This window comes from Hyaena hyaena, unplaced genomic scaffold (assembly GCF_003009895.1).
Source record: "Hyaena hyaena isolate Hyena2069 unplaced genomic scaffold, ASM300989v1 scaffold_927, whole genome shotgun sequence".
NCBI classification, from domain to species: Eukaryota; Metazoa; Chordata; class Mammalia; order Carnivora; family Hyaenidae; genus Hyaena; species Hyaena hyaena.
Genome location: NW_024081558.1, coordinates 85,546 through 98,884, shown reverse-complemented (window position 1 = coordinate 98,884; position 13,339 = coordinate 85,546). Strand labels below are relative to the sequence as shown.

General features: G+C 37.4%; 1 protein-coding gene and 1 pseudogene across 2 annotated transcripts in view; both read left to right on the top strand.

The window, feature by feature from the left end:
- The window catches only part of CTTNBP2 (cortactin binding protein 2), a 148,571-nt gene extending 145,409 nt beyond the window's left edge, over positions 1-3,162 (top strand). For both annotated transcript variants that reach the window (XM_039220946.1, XM_039220945.1), the window contains one exon: positions 2,732-3,162. In XM_039220946.1, coding sequence (XP_039076877.1) covers positions 2,732-2,977 — 246 coding nt within the window. In that variant the 3' untranslated portion in view covers positions 2,978-3,162. The remainder of the gene's footprint in view (positions 1-2,731) is intronic.
- A 9,040-nt stretch (positions 3,163-12,202) lies between these two features.
- LOC120222912 lies at positions 12,203-12,430 on the top strand (annotated as a pseudogene).
- Positions 12,431-13,339: the final 909 nt, after the last annotated feature.

Here is a 13,339-nt window from a genome sequence, read left to right as displayed (position 1 = left end):
AAAATAGCACTGAAAGGGATATGCTCGGGGCAACTATTTTTTTAAAGAACAAGTTTCCTTTTATACCCTCGGGGCTCTTATAAAAGAACCATGGGGCTGTTTGAATATGTGATTGAGGTGGGTGTTAGGATAACTAATGAACAAATGCGAAGGAGTTGGTCTGCAATGTCTAGGAGGTGTTTTTCTCATAAGCTGCCAGCAGAGGGCAAAGTAACACACTTGACAGTTTTCTGAAACTTGACAGGCTCACTGTGTTTCTGTATTTCTGATGAACTCAGCTAGCATTTCTTGGTTAGCTGCCCAGTTTCTCCTGTTATCAGGAAGTAATTCTCCTTAAAGTAAGAGCTCTCTGGGTTAGTTGAAATCACTTTCCACAATCATCCTTTGCCACAACAGAACTCCTTACTGATCCAACAGTAAGGGAATGTAGTGGGATTAATAAAAACACATACATATATTTAGATCACTGATAGGAAGAACAGACACTAATATATTTTCTTCTCATGAAAATCAGTTCCCCACAAACAAAAGTTCTCATCTTTGCATAATGAAATACACTTAATGATTTCTTTTTAACCCCTCCCACCACTACCCCCTCCCCCCCCACCCCCATGCCCAGATGACATCCTGCAGAGGTCCTGATGTAATCGATCTGAGGTACAACCTGGATTTTGGGGTTTTAAATCTCCCTGGTGACTGTGAATTGCAGCCAGTGTTTAGACTCACTGCTTTAAGACAGCTTTGCTCTTTCTTATGCATCCCACTTCTTTGTTTTAAATATATCTTTAGACTAGTTGCTATACCTTTATGTAACTTACTTTTTTACATGTAATCCACTATTTCTGCACCACACTCTACATCTTCCTGACTTCACCTTCTCTCTCCTGTTCACCTTTCACAGCCCTATACATTCTTAAAGATCCGTCTCCAATGGTGGTGCCTGGGTGGCTCAGTCGGTTAAGTGTCCAACTTCAGGTCATGATCTCACAGTTTGTGAGGTCAGGCTATCTGCTGACAGCTCAGAGCCTGGAGCCTGCTTTGAACTCTATGTCTCCCTTTCTCTCTGCCCCTTCCCCACTCACATGCTGTCTCTCTCAAAAATAAACATTAAAAAAAGATGTTTCTAGTGGAAAACACTGTTTTCTTTTGCTTTCTCCTTCCCCAGCTAGAGAGCCGGGATTATGGTACCCTCCTAGCTGCCAGCAGCTAGTCAATATGGAATCAATTAATTGCTCTGATTTAATAATGTTTCTTTAAAAAACTAAAACTTCATATGCAGTGCTTTTCTGTACAAATTCACAGGTTTTTTTTTTTTTTTTTGAGCCTAATATCAGTGTTGAACATAAGTAAACTTAATATGGCTTACAGAACTTCTGGGCTTTAGCCCAGAAAGCACTAAACACCCTGAACTCTCCTAGTCCCAGGACCTCTTAGCTTTAGGAAAAACATCTCAACACCTGTGCTTAGCAGCCAGCGTGTCAGGAACATCACAGTGTATATCAGTCATGTGCCCTGTTCTCATACTCCTAGCCTTGAAGGTCTATGGTCCTCACCACCACATACCTCCTGTTCCATCCTCGCACCTCACACTCCAAGCATATGGTTAGCCGTGGTGGAGGCTTCTTGTTACTTCATTTTATGTCAGCATTTCCTGTCTCAGACCACAGAGATGCACACGCACAGCCCCCCTGCCTTCATGATGCAGATGACTGGACAGACGAGTAAAGAACACCACATATCACCTTTCCTCTCTCTGGGCCCTGGCACTGATCAAGGCAAAATTATTTCCAGGTTTCCCGCCCCTCACTCAGAGATTCTACCTACCAACCAGCTGTTATCTTTATTACAACACGCCGTTTCTTCACAAGGTCAAATTACAAATTGGGATTGGTTTTCCTAGGCCCATGGCGAAGTCCCATTGTACAGATTTAAGAAGATACTCAGGAGACTTCAGCAGAGGCCACACAGTTTTCCTTTAAAAGCCACATTAAGTATTTTTCCTGTTAAATTCTAGTTTTACATTTTAAGTCTTTTAATGGCTACGTTAGGATTTGGTTGCATTAAAAAAGAGAAAGTAAACCATGTCAACTCCTCAACTCCGCGAGGAGGCTGTACTTTGTGTTCATTGGTTGTGGGATTTTGGATGCATGAGGGAAAAACCCCTTGCTCTTCATCACTGAGGCTGGGGGCAAACCACTTTACCTGTCCAGTTCTTCCACTAGGCTTACTCCACTGTGCTCCCTGCTTTAGGACAAGAACCTAGAATAGTGCCAGTGCTTTGTAGTTAAACTGTTCATCAATGCAGTTTTTGAGCATTTAATTTTTAGTTTACAGGAAAGCAGAAAAGTTAGGGGACTTACCCAGGGTGATATCATTGATTTTTGTAGAGCTGCCTACAAACAGTTGCTTTGACTAGTCCAATTTGGTGATTTCTTTGGGATTAGGACTTCAAGAAGCTCCCGTTGGTGAGGAGATCCCACACTCATGATTCGGCGAGTCTTGTGACACACGGAGGGCCTGGAAGAAAATCAGGCAGTGGGTCTTTAGGAAGTTAGTCATTCAGCCTCTCTCCTCCATTGTCTGCTGTTTGGTTTTTCAAGAGAACTGTGTTTGCAGAAAACGCGTTCGTGCTTGTGCGGACACATGGAGGAGGAAGAGTGAGGACCACTGTTGGCAGTTGGTAACCATGTCAAAAATGTGACAAACTTGTTCTGTTTCTCTTGTCTTCCAGGAGGTCAGTCCTCTCAGCAGCCATGAAACTACGGAATGCAGCAACAGTCAATCAAAGATTGAGTTGGGTGTTTCAAGAGTTAAATCTTTCCTTCCTGTTCCTCGAAGTAAAGTCACCCAGTGTTCCCAGAACACCAAAAGAAGCAGCAGCAGCAGTAATACAAGGCAAATAGAAATAAATAACAACACAAAAGAAGAGATTTGGAACTTCCACCAAAATGAACAAGTAGAAAAACCTAACAAATAGGCCTGCCTACAATAGTCTCATTCTTAATTTCTGTATATTTCACACAGAAACCAAGGACAACAAGATGTAAATACCTTTAAATAGAGGAAATGTTTTCACTGTAATATAAAGTATGAGTGCGGGACCACTATTCAATTCTGTTGTAAAGACTGTATTTATAACCAACATTTTGTCTTTTTTTTTTTCCTTTTCCAATTCTGTAGGATTGAACTTCAATACCAGGAAGTGATGCCAACTTTTCAAGTACTTTTATAATAGAAATATTGTAATAGTTTTAATCAACATGTTCAGGGGTATTAGAACTGTCAGTGTACTGTATATCTATATATATGTATATATGTATATTTTAAAAAGTCCATGAACCATATTGAGTACATTACAAAATGTACAATGTTGGCTTTTAAATAGAGATCATAACTTTATGTTGACTAGAAAGGGGCAATAACAAACCATTTCTAAACAGTTACTTTCCATTAAAAGCCATATTAAGTATTTTGCCTGTTAAATTCTAGTTTTACATTTTAAATCTTTTAATGGTTAAATTGCTAATTGGTTGCATTATGTATATTTATGCATATAAGTTTGCATTATGACTCCTGCAAAATATGAAATTATATAATGCAATAAAAGTGTTATCTTTCTTACAAAAGTTTTGTACCTAAGTGGATATAACTGCAAATGCTTCAATAAATTAATTTAGAGTTAACTCCCTCTTCTATTTAAATTCTAGTAGCACAACCGATAAAGTTGACAATATTTTCTGGAAGTGTTTCTTTGAAAATTACTAATGAAATTACATATACAATTCAAAGTTAAAAATGCTTTGACACCAATAAAATGTTGAGTTGGTGAAATAATTTTGCAGCAGTTTCTGTCTATCGCTCTTTGTGTTCATTTACAGAATATATTCTCCACATTGGTTTTTCACTAGCTGTTCACAGAAAGGCCCATTTTTGTTAGTGTTAAATAAAAATAAAACATTAAGTGGAGCTCTAAGAATAAGATGTTCAGTGAACATCTTTTTCGCTCATAAATACCTCCAAAAGGTATGATTTTATACCAGAAATTAATAGCCTGTCCAAGCGGATTGTAAGCCTTCTCTTGGCCAGAATGGTTATTTACATTCAAGTACACACATGTACATTGATAAACTCCCAGTGATATACAGCTCAGACCTCATGCACCGGAAATTGTGCAGGGAGGGTGGGGGACAGAGGGTAGGTAGAAGAAAGAGGCCAGGGCAAAGTCTTAGTCTGCAATACAGGAACTCCTCTGAGTTGGACTCAAATTCTTGGTGCCCTGGTGGCATTTGCTACTACTCTCGTTTTCACAAAGCCACTAAAGACTACTCTCAAAATCACACACTAATATACCTAGATTTAGGTGGCTTTGATGGGATTCCTCCTGCTTACTTCACCTGCTTAGATTATATCCATTTTGAAATCTTGGGCATTGTGATTAGGCACCATGTTTTATAGTAACTGCTTTCCTAAGGATAAAGATCCCATTATAGTCAAGCACCAGAGGAAACAAAAGCAAATTTGAAATACATTAGGATGATGACTTATAGTGCCTGATCCTTGCAGCTTTGTCAGTAAAATTCAACATGTACACTTTTTATAATTGGCAGACTGCAAGATATCTAAAGAGGGCATTTAGATCAGAGATACAAAATACAGGTAGAGCTCCACTAATGGGTCATCATATCAGTTTAGTGAGTCACAGCTAGCCATTTTTAAAAGTATGACAGAAAGTGTCACAGTATATCATAGTGTCAAAGTAAAAACGGTTTGTGAAGCTTTTACTTCTGTTATGTAGATGCATGCATGCATGTGCGTATGGGGCTGTGATCTGAAGCAGAGCTTTCTGTGGGCATGGCTCCAAATCTTTCAGAGTCAATACTGTATAAGGGAGCCTAGTGGCAGGGGTGGCATGAAGTGAGAGGTCTTTGATGATCAGCTGCCTGAATGAGGCACTGCCATTTATTAGCTGTGAGGCCTAATTTCTTTCTTTAATGCAGTTTTCTCAGCAGTAAAATAGGGTCATGGCAACCCCATGAGCATTAAATGAGGTTACACAGTAAAGCGTTCCTAGTTAACTCCCTCATTCCTCATTCCTAAGTAATGACTCTCACAACTCTTTGAGGAATGCCAACATCTTTTCAAAGTATAATCAATTCACAAATACTTAGAGCTATATTATGAGATCAGATTTTAAACGGTAAGTATATGAAATAAGTTACAGAAACAGCTATAAAATACATTAGGAATTTCCATTTTTTTGTTAACTTGAGTTTCTCCAAAATAGACTAATATCTCACATTTGCTTACATAAAAAGAGAAGACAGAGACTTCATAAAGTCTGATTATTAATGAGGAAAAGTAGCCAATTTTGATCACTAGGATTAATTTTCAAAAATGCAGTATTTTTTCTGTGCAGTTAATAATAAGTGAAAATTACAACTGAAAACTAAGTTCAGTTGGCTAGCCCTAGCCATCACCTGACTGAGGCACCTGTTAGGAACAATTATGACCCATTAAAGACAAGTCAAACTCTGAGGTTATTTGATGCTTTCTGAATCCTATGCCACCTCTTTGCAAGATCATCCTTCTCAGAGAACATCCCACAAATATTAAAGGAGTAAATTAGTGAATACATATCCTTTGTTAGTTTGGTTTTTACCAGAAATAAATATTTAGTTGTAGACAAAGATGTATTAGAGGGGACTATAGAAATACATTGAGAAGAGATACGCAGTTACACACTATTTATTCTGTCTTTAATAGTGACTGTAACACTTGAATATCGGAAGTCATGACCTCAAATTTTGGCCACAAAGCTAAGATGACACTTTCTATCTCTAGGCTTCAGTATCCTGAGAGAGAGAGAGAGAATTAGAGCTTTTTTTGTCCCCAGAAAGAAAAGCACAACAGAAAACTCAGAAATCCTGTTAGTTCGCATATATTCTGATACCTTATATAAGGGTGCTAGCTAGCCATACCATAAAAGTTATTTGGATTATACTTCAAGAAAATCAAGAATATATTTCTCCTTAGCTAATTCAGAAGTTTACATTTGTTCAGAGTGGCTTCATTCATTATTCATTAAAGTAATATTGTGTACGAGAGATTAGGGATAAGGTGTTAGGATGTTCCAGGTGCCTCTTAACTTGGAGCTTACAGTTTATTCGGGTGAGACAGTGAGTAAACAAAGTCATTTCATATTCTGTATATTCTGTAAAGGAAATCAGTAGAATGATGTGACAGAGCACATTTGGTAAAGGTCATGGATGAAGGATTACTTCAGGGCAGGCTAGTTCAAGGAAAGGTGTCCAAGGACCTAACATTTCCTCTGGTACCTGAAGATGGAAGGGATGAAGGGATGCAGGAGCCAGAGGTTACAGAACTGGCAACTGTCCTAAAGAAGTAATAGAAAGGAGCCTGAAGCTTGAAACACATTTAGCCACAAGAAGAATTAAGAGATGATGGTGGATAGTGTGGCTAAGGTGGGATTCTACTGTAGGCTCTGGTAAGAATCTGTAGTACAATGAAAAGTCACTGGAGAGTTTTAAGAAACTGTCAGGCATTCATTTATATTTTTAAAAGACTGTTTAGAGAGATCAGTGCTGTCCAAAAGAAATGTAATATTAGCCAAAAATGTGACCCACATACATACTTTTAAGCTTTCTAGTACTCACACTTTAAAAGATGAAATATATGGATCACCTGAGTGGCTCAGCTGGCTAAGTGTTGCACTTTGGCTCAGGTCATGATCTCACAGCTTATGAATTTGAGCTCCACATTGAGTTCTGTGCTGACAGCTCAGAGCCTGGACCCTGGAGATTGCTTTGGATTCTGTGTCTCCCTCTTTCTCTGGCCCTCCCCTCCTGCTCACACTCTGTCTCTGTCTCTCTCTCTTTCTCAAAAATTAACATTAAAAATTTTTTTTAAATAAGTGAAATTATTGCAATGTTTATTTAACCCACTATATCCAAAACATTATTTCAAAAAGTAATCATATAAAAAAGTATTGAAATATCTTACATTATTATTTCATTCTAAGTTCTTGACATACACTAAATTTTATAGTAAAAAAATGAAGATAAAATACTTATAGATGAAAAAAGAAAGCTTACTGTCATCAGATCTCCACTCCAGGAAATACCAAAGGAAGTTCTTCAAATGAATGAATGATTAGCAATGCCAAAAAGGATATGTATGTAGAAATAAACTTTGTATTTTTTAATTATCTGAAAGATAAAAGGGGAAAAAGTAACAATCAATGGATGTAGTTTCTGATATAAATAGAAGTAAATGTATGACAGAAGCATAAGGGATGGGACAGAATGAGAGAAATGGAAGAAACAATGGTAAGTTCTTAACACTTTACCTGAAGTATTACAATATTATTTGAAGGTACAGGGTAATAAGTTAAATATGCACCTTGCCAACTAGAAAAACTAAAATTAAAACAAAATGTGTAACAAGTCAAATGTAGAGATAAAATTGGAATAAAAAATAACCGATTAATCAAAAACAGGACCAAACACATTATGACAAAACAAAACCCTATAGACCAATAATCCTTGTGCACAGAGAAGCAAAAATCTTGAATGATATTAGCAAATAGAATCCAACAACATATGAAAAAGATACATTACATCCAAGTGAGGTTTGTACCAGAAACGTTAGGTTTGATGAACTTTCAAATATCAATCAGCACATTAAAAGGATCATATATCATGACCAAGTAAAATCCATTTCTGAAATGCAAGGATGGTTCAATATACAAATCAATAAAGTTATACATCACATTTATAGAATAAAAGATAAAAATTATATGATTTTTTCAATAGATGCAGAAAAAGCATCTGAAAAAAAACTCAACATCCACTTGTGATACAAGAAAAACTGTCAACAAATTGAGTATAGAAGGAATGTATCTCAACATAAATGACAAGCCTACAGCTAACATCATACTCAGTGGTGAGAAGTTGAAAGCTTCTCCTCTAAGATCGTGAATAAGACACGGGTGCCAACTCTCACCACTACTATTCAAAATAGTACTGGAAGTCCTAGCCAGAGTAATCAGGCAAAAAAAAAAAAAAAAAAAAAAAAAGTATAAAAGGCATCAAATATCAAAAAGGAAGAAGTAAAATTGTCTCTGTTTACAGATGACATAATCCAATATGTAAAATCTTAATGACCCCACCAAAAAAATAGTTCGATCTATTCAATGAATTCAGTAAAGTTATAGAATACAAAATCAACATGTATAAGTCAATAGCATTTCTATACAGTAACAACAAATTATCTGAAAAAGAAATGAAATAATCCTATTAACAACAGCATCAAAACCAATAATGTACTTAGGAATAAATTTGCCAAAAAAGGTAAAAGATCTGTACACTGAAAACTATCAGACATTGATGAAAGAAATTGAACAAGACACAAATAAATGGAAAGATATTCTGTGGTTTATGGATTGTAAGACTTAATACTGTTGCAATGTCTATATTATCCAAAGTCATCTACAGATTTAGTACAATCCGTAACAAGATTCTAATAGCATGTTTTACAGAAATATAAAAAAACAAGCCTAAAATTTCCATGGTACTAGAAAAGACTATATCCAAAGAACATCCAAAGCAATCCTGAGAAAAGAAAAAAAGCTGAGGCATCATAGTAATTTCAAACTATATTACAAAGTTATAATAATCAAAATAGTATGGGAGTCTGGTTCAAGATGGCGATAAAGGAAAATCCTGAACTCACATCCTTACATGGATATACTTCATCTATACCTTTATATGGAACAATTTCTCCTTATTAAAAAAGAGGGGTGCCTAGGTGGTTCAGTCTGTTAAGTGTCTGACTCTTGATTTCAGCTCAGGTCATGATCTTACAGTTTGTGAAATGAGCCACACGTTGGGCTCTAGGCTGACAATGTGGAGCCTGCTTGGGATTCTCTTTCTCTCTCTCTCTCTCTGCCCCTCCCCTGCTCACACACAATCTCCCTCTCTCACTATCTTAAAAATAAATAAATAAACCTAAAAAGAAAAAGAAAAAAAAAACCCAGAAACTGGTGGTGCAACCCATTCACATTGAGCAAACAAAGGAGAAACCACATCAAAGAAGGCAGGAAGGTCTGAGACACAATCTCATCATAAACTCCACCCTTAGTACAGTGAACCAAAGTTTCAACTACTGGGAGCTATTAATAATTAAATACTCTGTACAATCAGAAAGTGTTGAGAGTCAACCAAGATCTAGGGCAGAATTGAACAATAAGGTTTATCTTCTACATAAGGCCAACCCTGCAAGACTGAGAGACGGGGATATTTCATCTAAAACATAAGAACCAATACAAACAGTCAAGCAAAATAAAGAAACAGAGGAATATGTTCCAAACAAAATAAAACACCTCAGAAAGCTGAAAGAGTCTAGCACCATTAGATCAACCTTACAAGAAATGTTAAAGTCTTCTTTAAGCCGAAACAAAATAATGCTAATTAATAACAGGAAAACACATGAAAGTATAGATCTCACTGATAAAGGAAAATATATAGTAAAAGCAGTGTATTAATCACTTATAAAACTGAGATTAAAAGGTAAATCTTTTGTAACTATAATAATTAGTTAAGAGAGAGGTACTTGGGTGGCTCAGTTTGTTAAACAGCTGACTTCAGCTCAGGTCATGGTCAAAAGTGAGTCATGGTCTCACTTTCGTGAATGCAGGCCCCATGTCAGGCTTTGTGCTGACAGCCTCAGATTCTGTATCTCCCTCTTTTTCTATCCCTCTCCTGCTTGTGCTGTATCTCTCTCTCTCTCTCAAAAAAATAAATAAACACAAATTTTTTTAAATAATTAGTAAAAGGATACACAAGATAAAATAGGTGTAAAATGTGACAACAGCAACAAAATGTGGGTGAAAGAGTAAAAATATAGAGCATTAGAATATGTTCAAACTTAAGTTTTTATCAACTTAGACAGTTATAAAAATAAGTTATGTAAGTTTTATGGTAATCACCAAGCAAAAATCTAAAGTAGATATGCAAAAGATAATAAGAAATGAATTGAAGCATACCACTGAAGAAAGTCATTAAATCAGAGAGGAAAAGAAAAAAGAAACAAGGAAACTACAAAACAGCTGGAAAACGATTAACAAAATGGCAATAAGTATATACCTATCAAAAATTACTTTAAATATAAGTAGACTAAATTCTCTAATCAAAAGACAAAGAATGAATAGATTAAAAAAAAAAAGACCCATCTATATGCTGCCCACAAGAAACCCAATTTAACCTGAAGGTCACACACAGACTGAAAGTAAAGGAATGGAAAAAGAATTCCATTCCATGAAAATAGAAGCCAAAAGAAAGCTGAGGTAGCTATATTTATATCAGGCAAAATACTTTGATACAAAATCTAATAATAAAAAAGGGCATTACATATTGATAAAAGGGTCAATCTAACAAGAGGATAAAACATTTGTAAATAATAATGCACCTAACATAGAATAACCTAAATATATAAAGCAAATATCAACAGACCTAAAGGGAGAAATAGACAGCAATACAATAATAGTAGGGGACTTTGATGTACTACTTACATTCCTGGATAGATCATCCAGACAGAAAATCAATAAGGAAACATGGGTTTTAAGCAACACTTTAAACCAAATGAACTTAAACAGATATATAAATAGCATTCTATCCAAAAGCACCATAATACACATTCTTCTAAAGTGCACATGGAACGATCTCCAAGGTTGATTATATATCAGGCCACAAAACAAGTCTGAACAAATTTAAGAAGCCAGAAGTCACATTAAGCATTTAAATTTTTTTTAATAGTTTGTCAAGTTGGTTTCCATATAACACCCAGTGCTCATCCTAACAAGTACCCTCCTCCATGTCCATCACCCTCTTTCCCCTCTACCCCACCCCCATTAACCTTCAGTTTGTTCTCGGTATTCAAGAGTCTCTCATGGTTAAGGAAACAATGAATAAAACTAATAGGCAACCAACAGAAAGGGAAAAGATAGTTGCAAATGACATATCAGATAAAGGGCTAGTATCCAAAATCTATAAGGAACTCACCAAACTCCACACCTGAAAAACAAATAATCCAGTAAAGAAATGGGCAGAAGATATGAACAGACACTTCTCCAAAAGAGGACATCCAGATGGCCAACAGACACATGAAACAATGCTCAACATCACTCATTATCAGGGAAATACAAATCAAAACCACACTGAGATACCACCTCACACTAGTCAGAGTGGCTAAAATGAACAAATCAGGAGACTCTAGATGCTGGCAAGGATGTGGAGAAACTGGCACCCTCCTACACTGTTGGTGGGAATGTAAACTGGTGCAGGCCCTCTGGAAAACAGTGTGGAGATTCCTCAAAAAAGTAACAAGAGAACTCCCCTATGACCCAGCAATAGCACTGCTAGGAATTTACCCAAGGGATACAGGAGTGCTGATGCATAGGGGCACATGTACCTCAATGTTCATAGTAGCACTCTCAACAATAGCCAGACCAGGGAAAGAGTCTAAATGTCCATCAACTGATGAATGGACCAAGAAGATGTGGTTTATCTATATAATGGAATACTACATGACAATGAGAAAGAATGAAATCTGGCCATTTGTAGCAACGTGGATGGAACTCGAGGGTGTTATGCTGAGCAAAATAAGTCAGGCAGAGAAGGACAGATACCATATGTTTTCACTCATATGTGGAACAGGAGAAACTCAACAGAGGACCATGGGTGTGGGAAGGGGAAAAAATAGTTACAGAGAGGGAGGGAGGCAAACCATAAAAGAGTTTTAAATACTGAGAACTGAGGGTTGATGGGGGTGTTGGAGAGGGAAAAATGGGTGATGGGCATGCAGGAGGGCATTTGTTGCGATGAGCACTGGGTGTTATATGGAAACCAACTTGACAATAAACTATAAACATGAAAATAAATTTTAAAAAATTTTTAAAAATCCAAAATAGAACAATCATACAACCCAGCAATCTCAGTTCTGATGATTTAGCCAAAGAAAATAAAAACATTAACTCAAAAAGAGATCCGTACCTCCATGTTAACTACAGCATTATTTACATTAACTGAGATATGGATCTATCTCCTCCACCTTCTGCCCCACACCAACTGTGGGCACCAGGGTCCTGCATTCCATCATTGTGAGGTACTTGCAGTGTGAGCCCACAATGTCAGGCCCCATTGGGGACTTGGGTGTGCCAGTGGAGGCCAGTGAGGATGTCAGCTTTGGTGCTGTCATAAACTCCATGTTGGACCAGATCAACTCCTGTCTGAACCAGCTGGAGAAGAATGGCCACCTCCATGCCCACCTCCAGGAACTGCTTGAGTCCAACTGGTAGAAAGACCTTGAGTTCCAGCAGAAGCCTGGGAAGGCCCCTAGTAATGCCAGTCCTTAGGCTTGGAGAGCCACGAACCAGCCCCAACCCTGCATCCCTGGACTAGGCTCTGGCCTGGGCACTCACCAGCTGGTTTAGATACGTTTTCAAGGGCTGGCCGACAAGTCCCCTGGTGGATCTGCCTGCCTGGGCCACCCTTCTGATACTCCCCTTGGCATATCTGGGCCAGTCCCAACCACCTGAGGTCAGGTGTGGGCCTGCAACTCACCCACTTTGCCTGCTTGCCCAATTGCAGGGGACTCCTCACAATGCCCAGCCCTGGAGTCCCCACATTAAATGGGTCTCTCAACAACAAAACAAACAAAAAACAATAACTAAGATAATGGAAACAACTTAAGTGTTCATCAACGGATGAATGGATAGAGAAAATGTGGTATATATGTACAATAGGAATTTTTTTTTAATTTATTTTTTGAGAGAGAGAGAGAGAGAATGAGTTGGGTAGGGACAGAGAGGAAGGGAGACACAGAATCCAAAGACAGCTTCCAGGCCCTGAGCTAGCTGTCAGCACAGAGCCCAATGTGGGGCTCGAACCCACCAACTGTGAGATCATGACCTGAGCCGAAGTCAGACGCTTAACCAACTGAGCCACCCAGGTGCCCTGGAATTATTAAGTTATTAAAAAAAAAAAAAAAAAAAGGAAGGAAATACTACTATCTGTGACAAGATGGATAAAACTTGAAGGCATTATGCAAAGTGAAGTAAGTTAGGAAAAGACAAATACTATGTGATCTCATGTATATGTGGAATCTAAAAAACCAAACTCATATTAAACAAATTTTTTGTTGCCAGAAGTAGGGGTTTGGGGCTGGTAGAAATGGGTGAAGGTGGTTAAAAGGTACAAACTTCCAATAAGATAAAAAAAGTTCTTGGGATGTAATTTATAATAACTTGGTGACTATAGTTAAC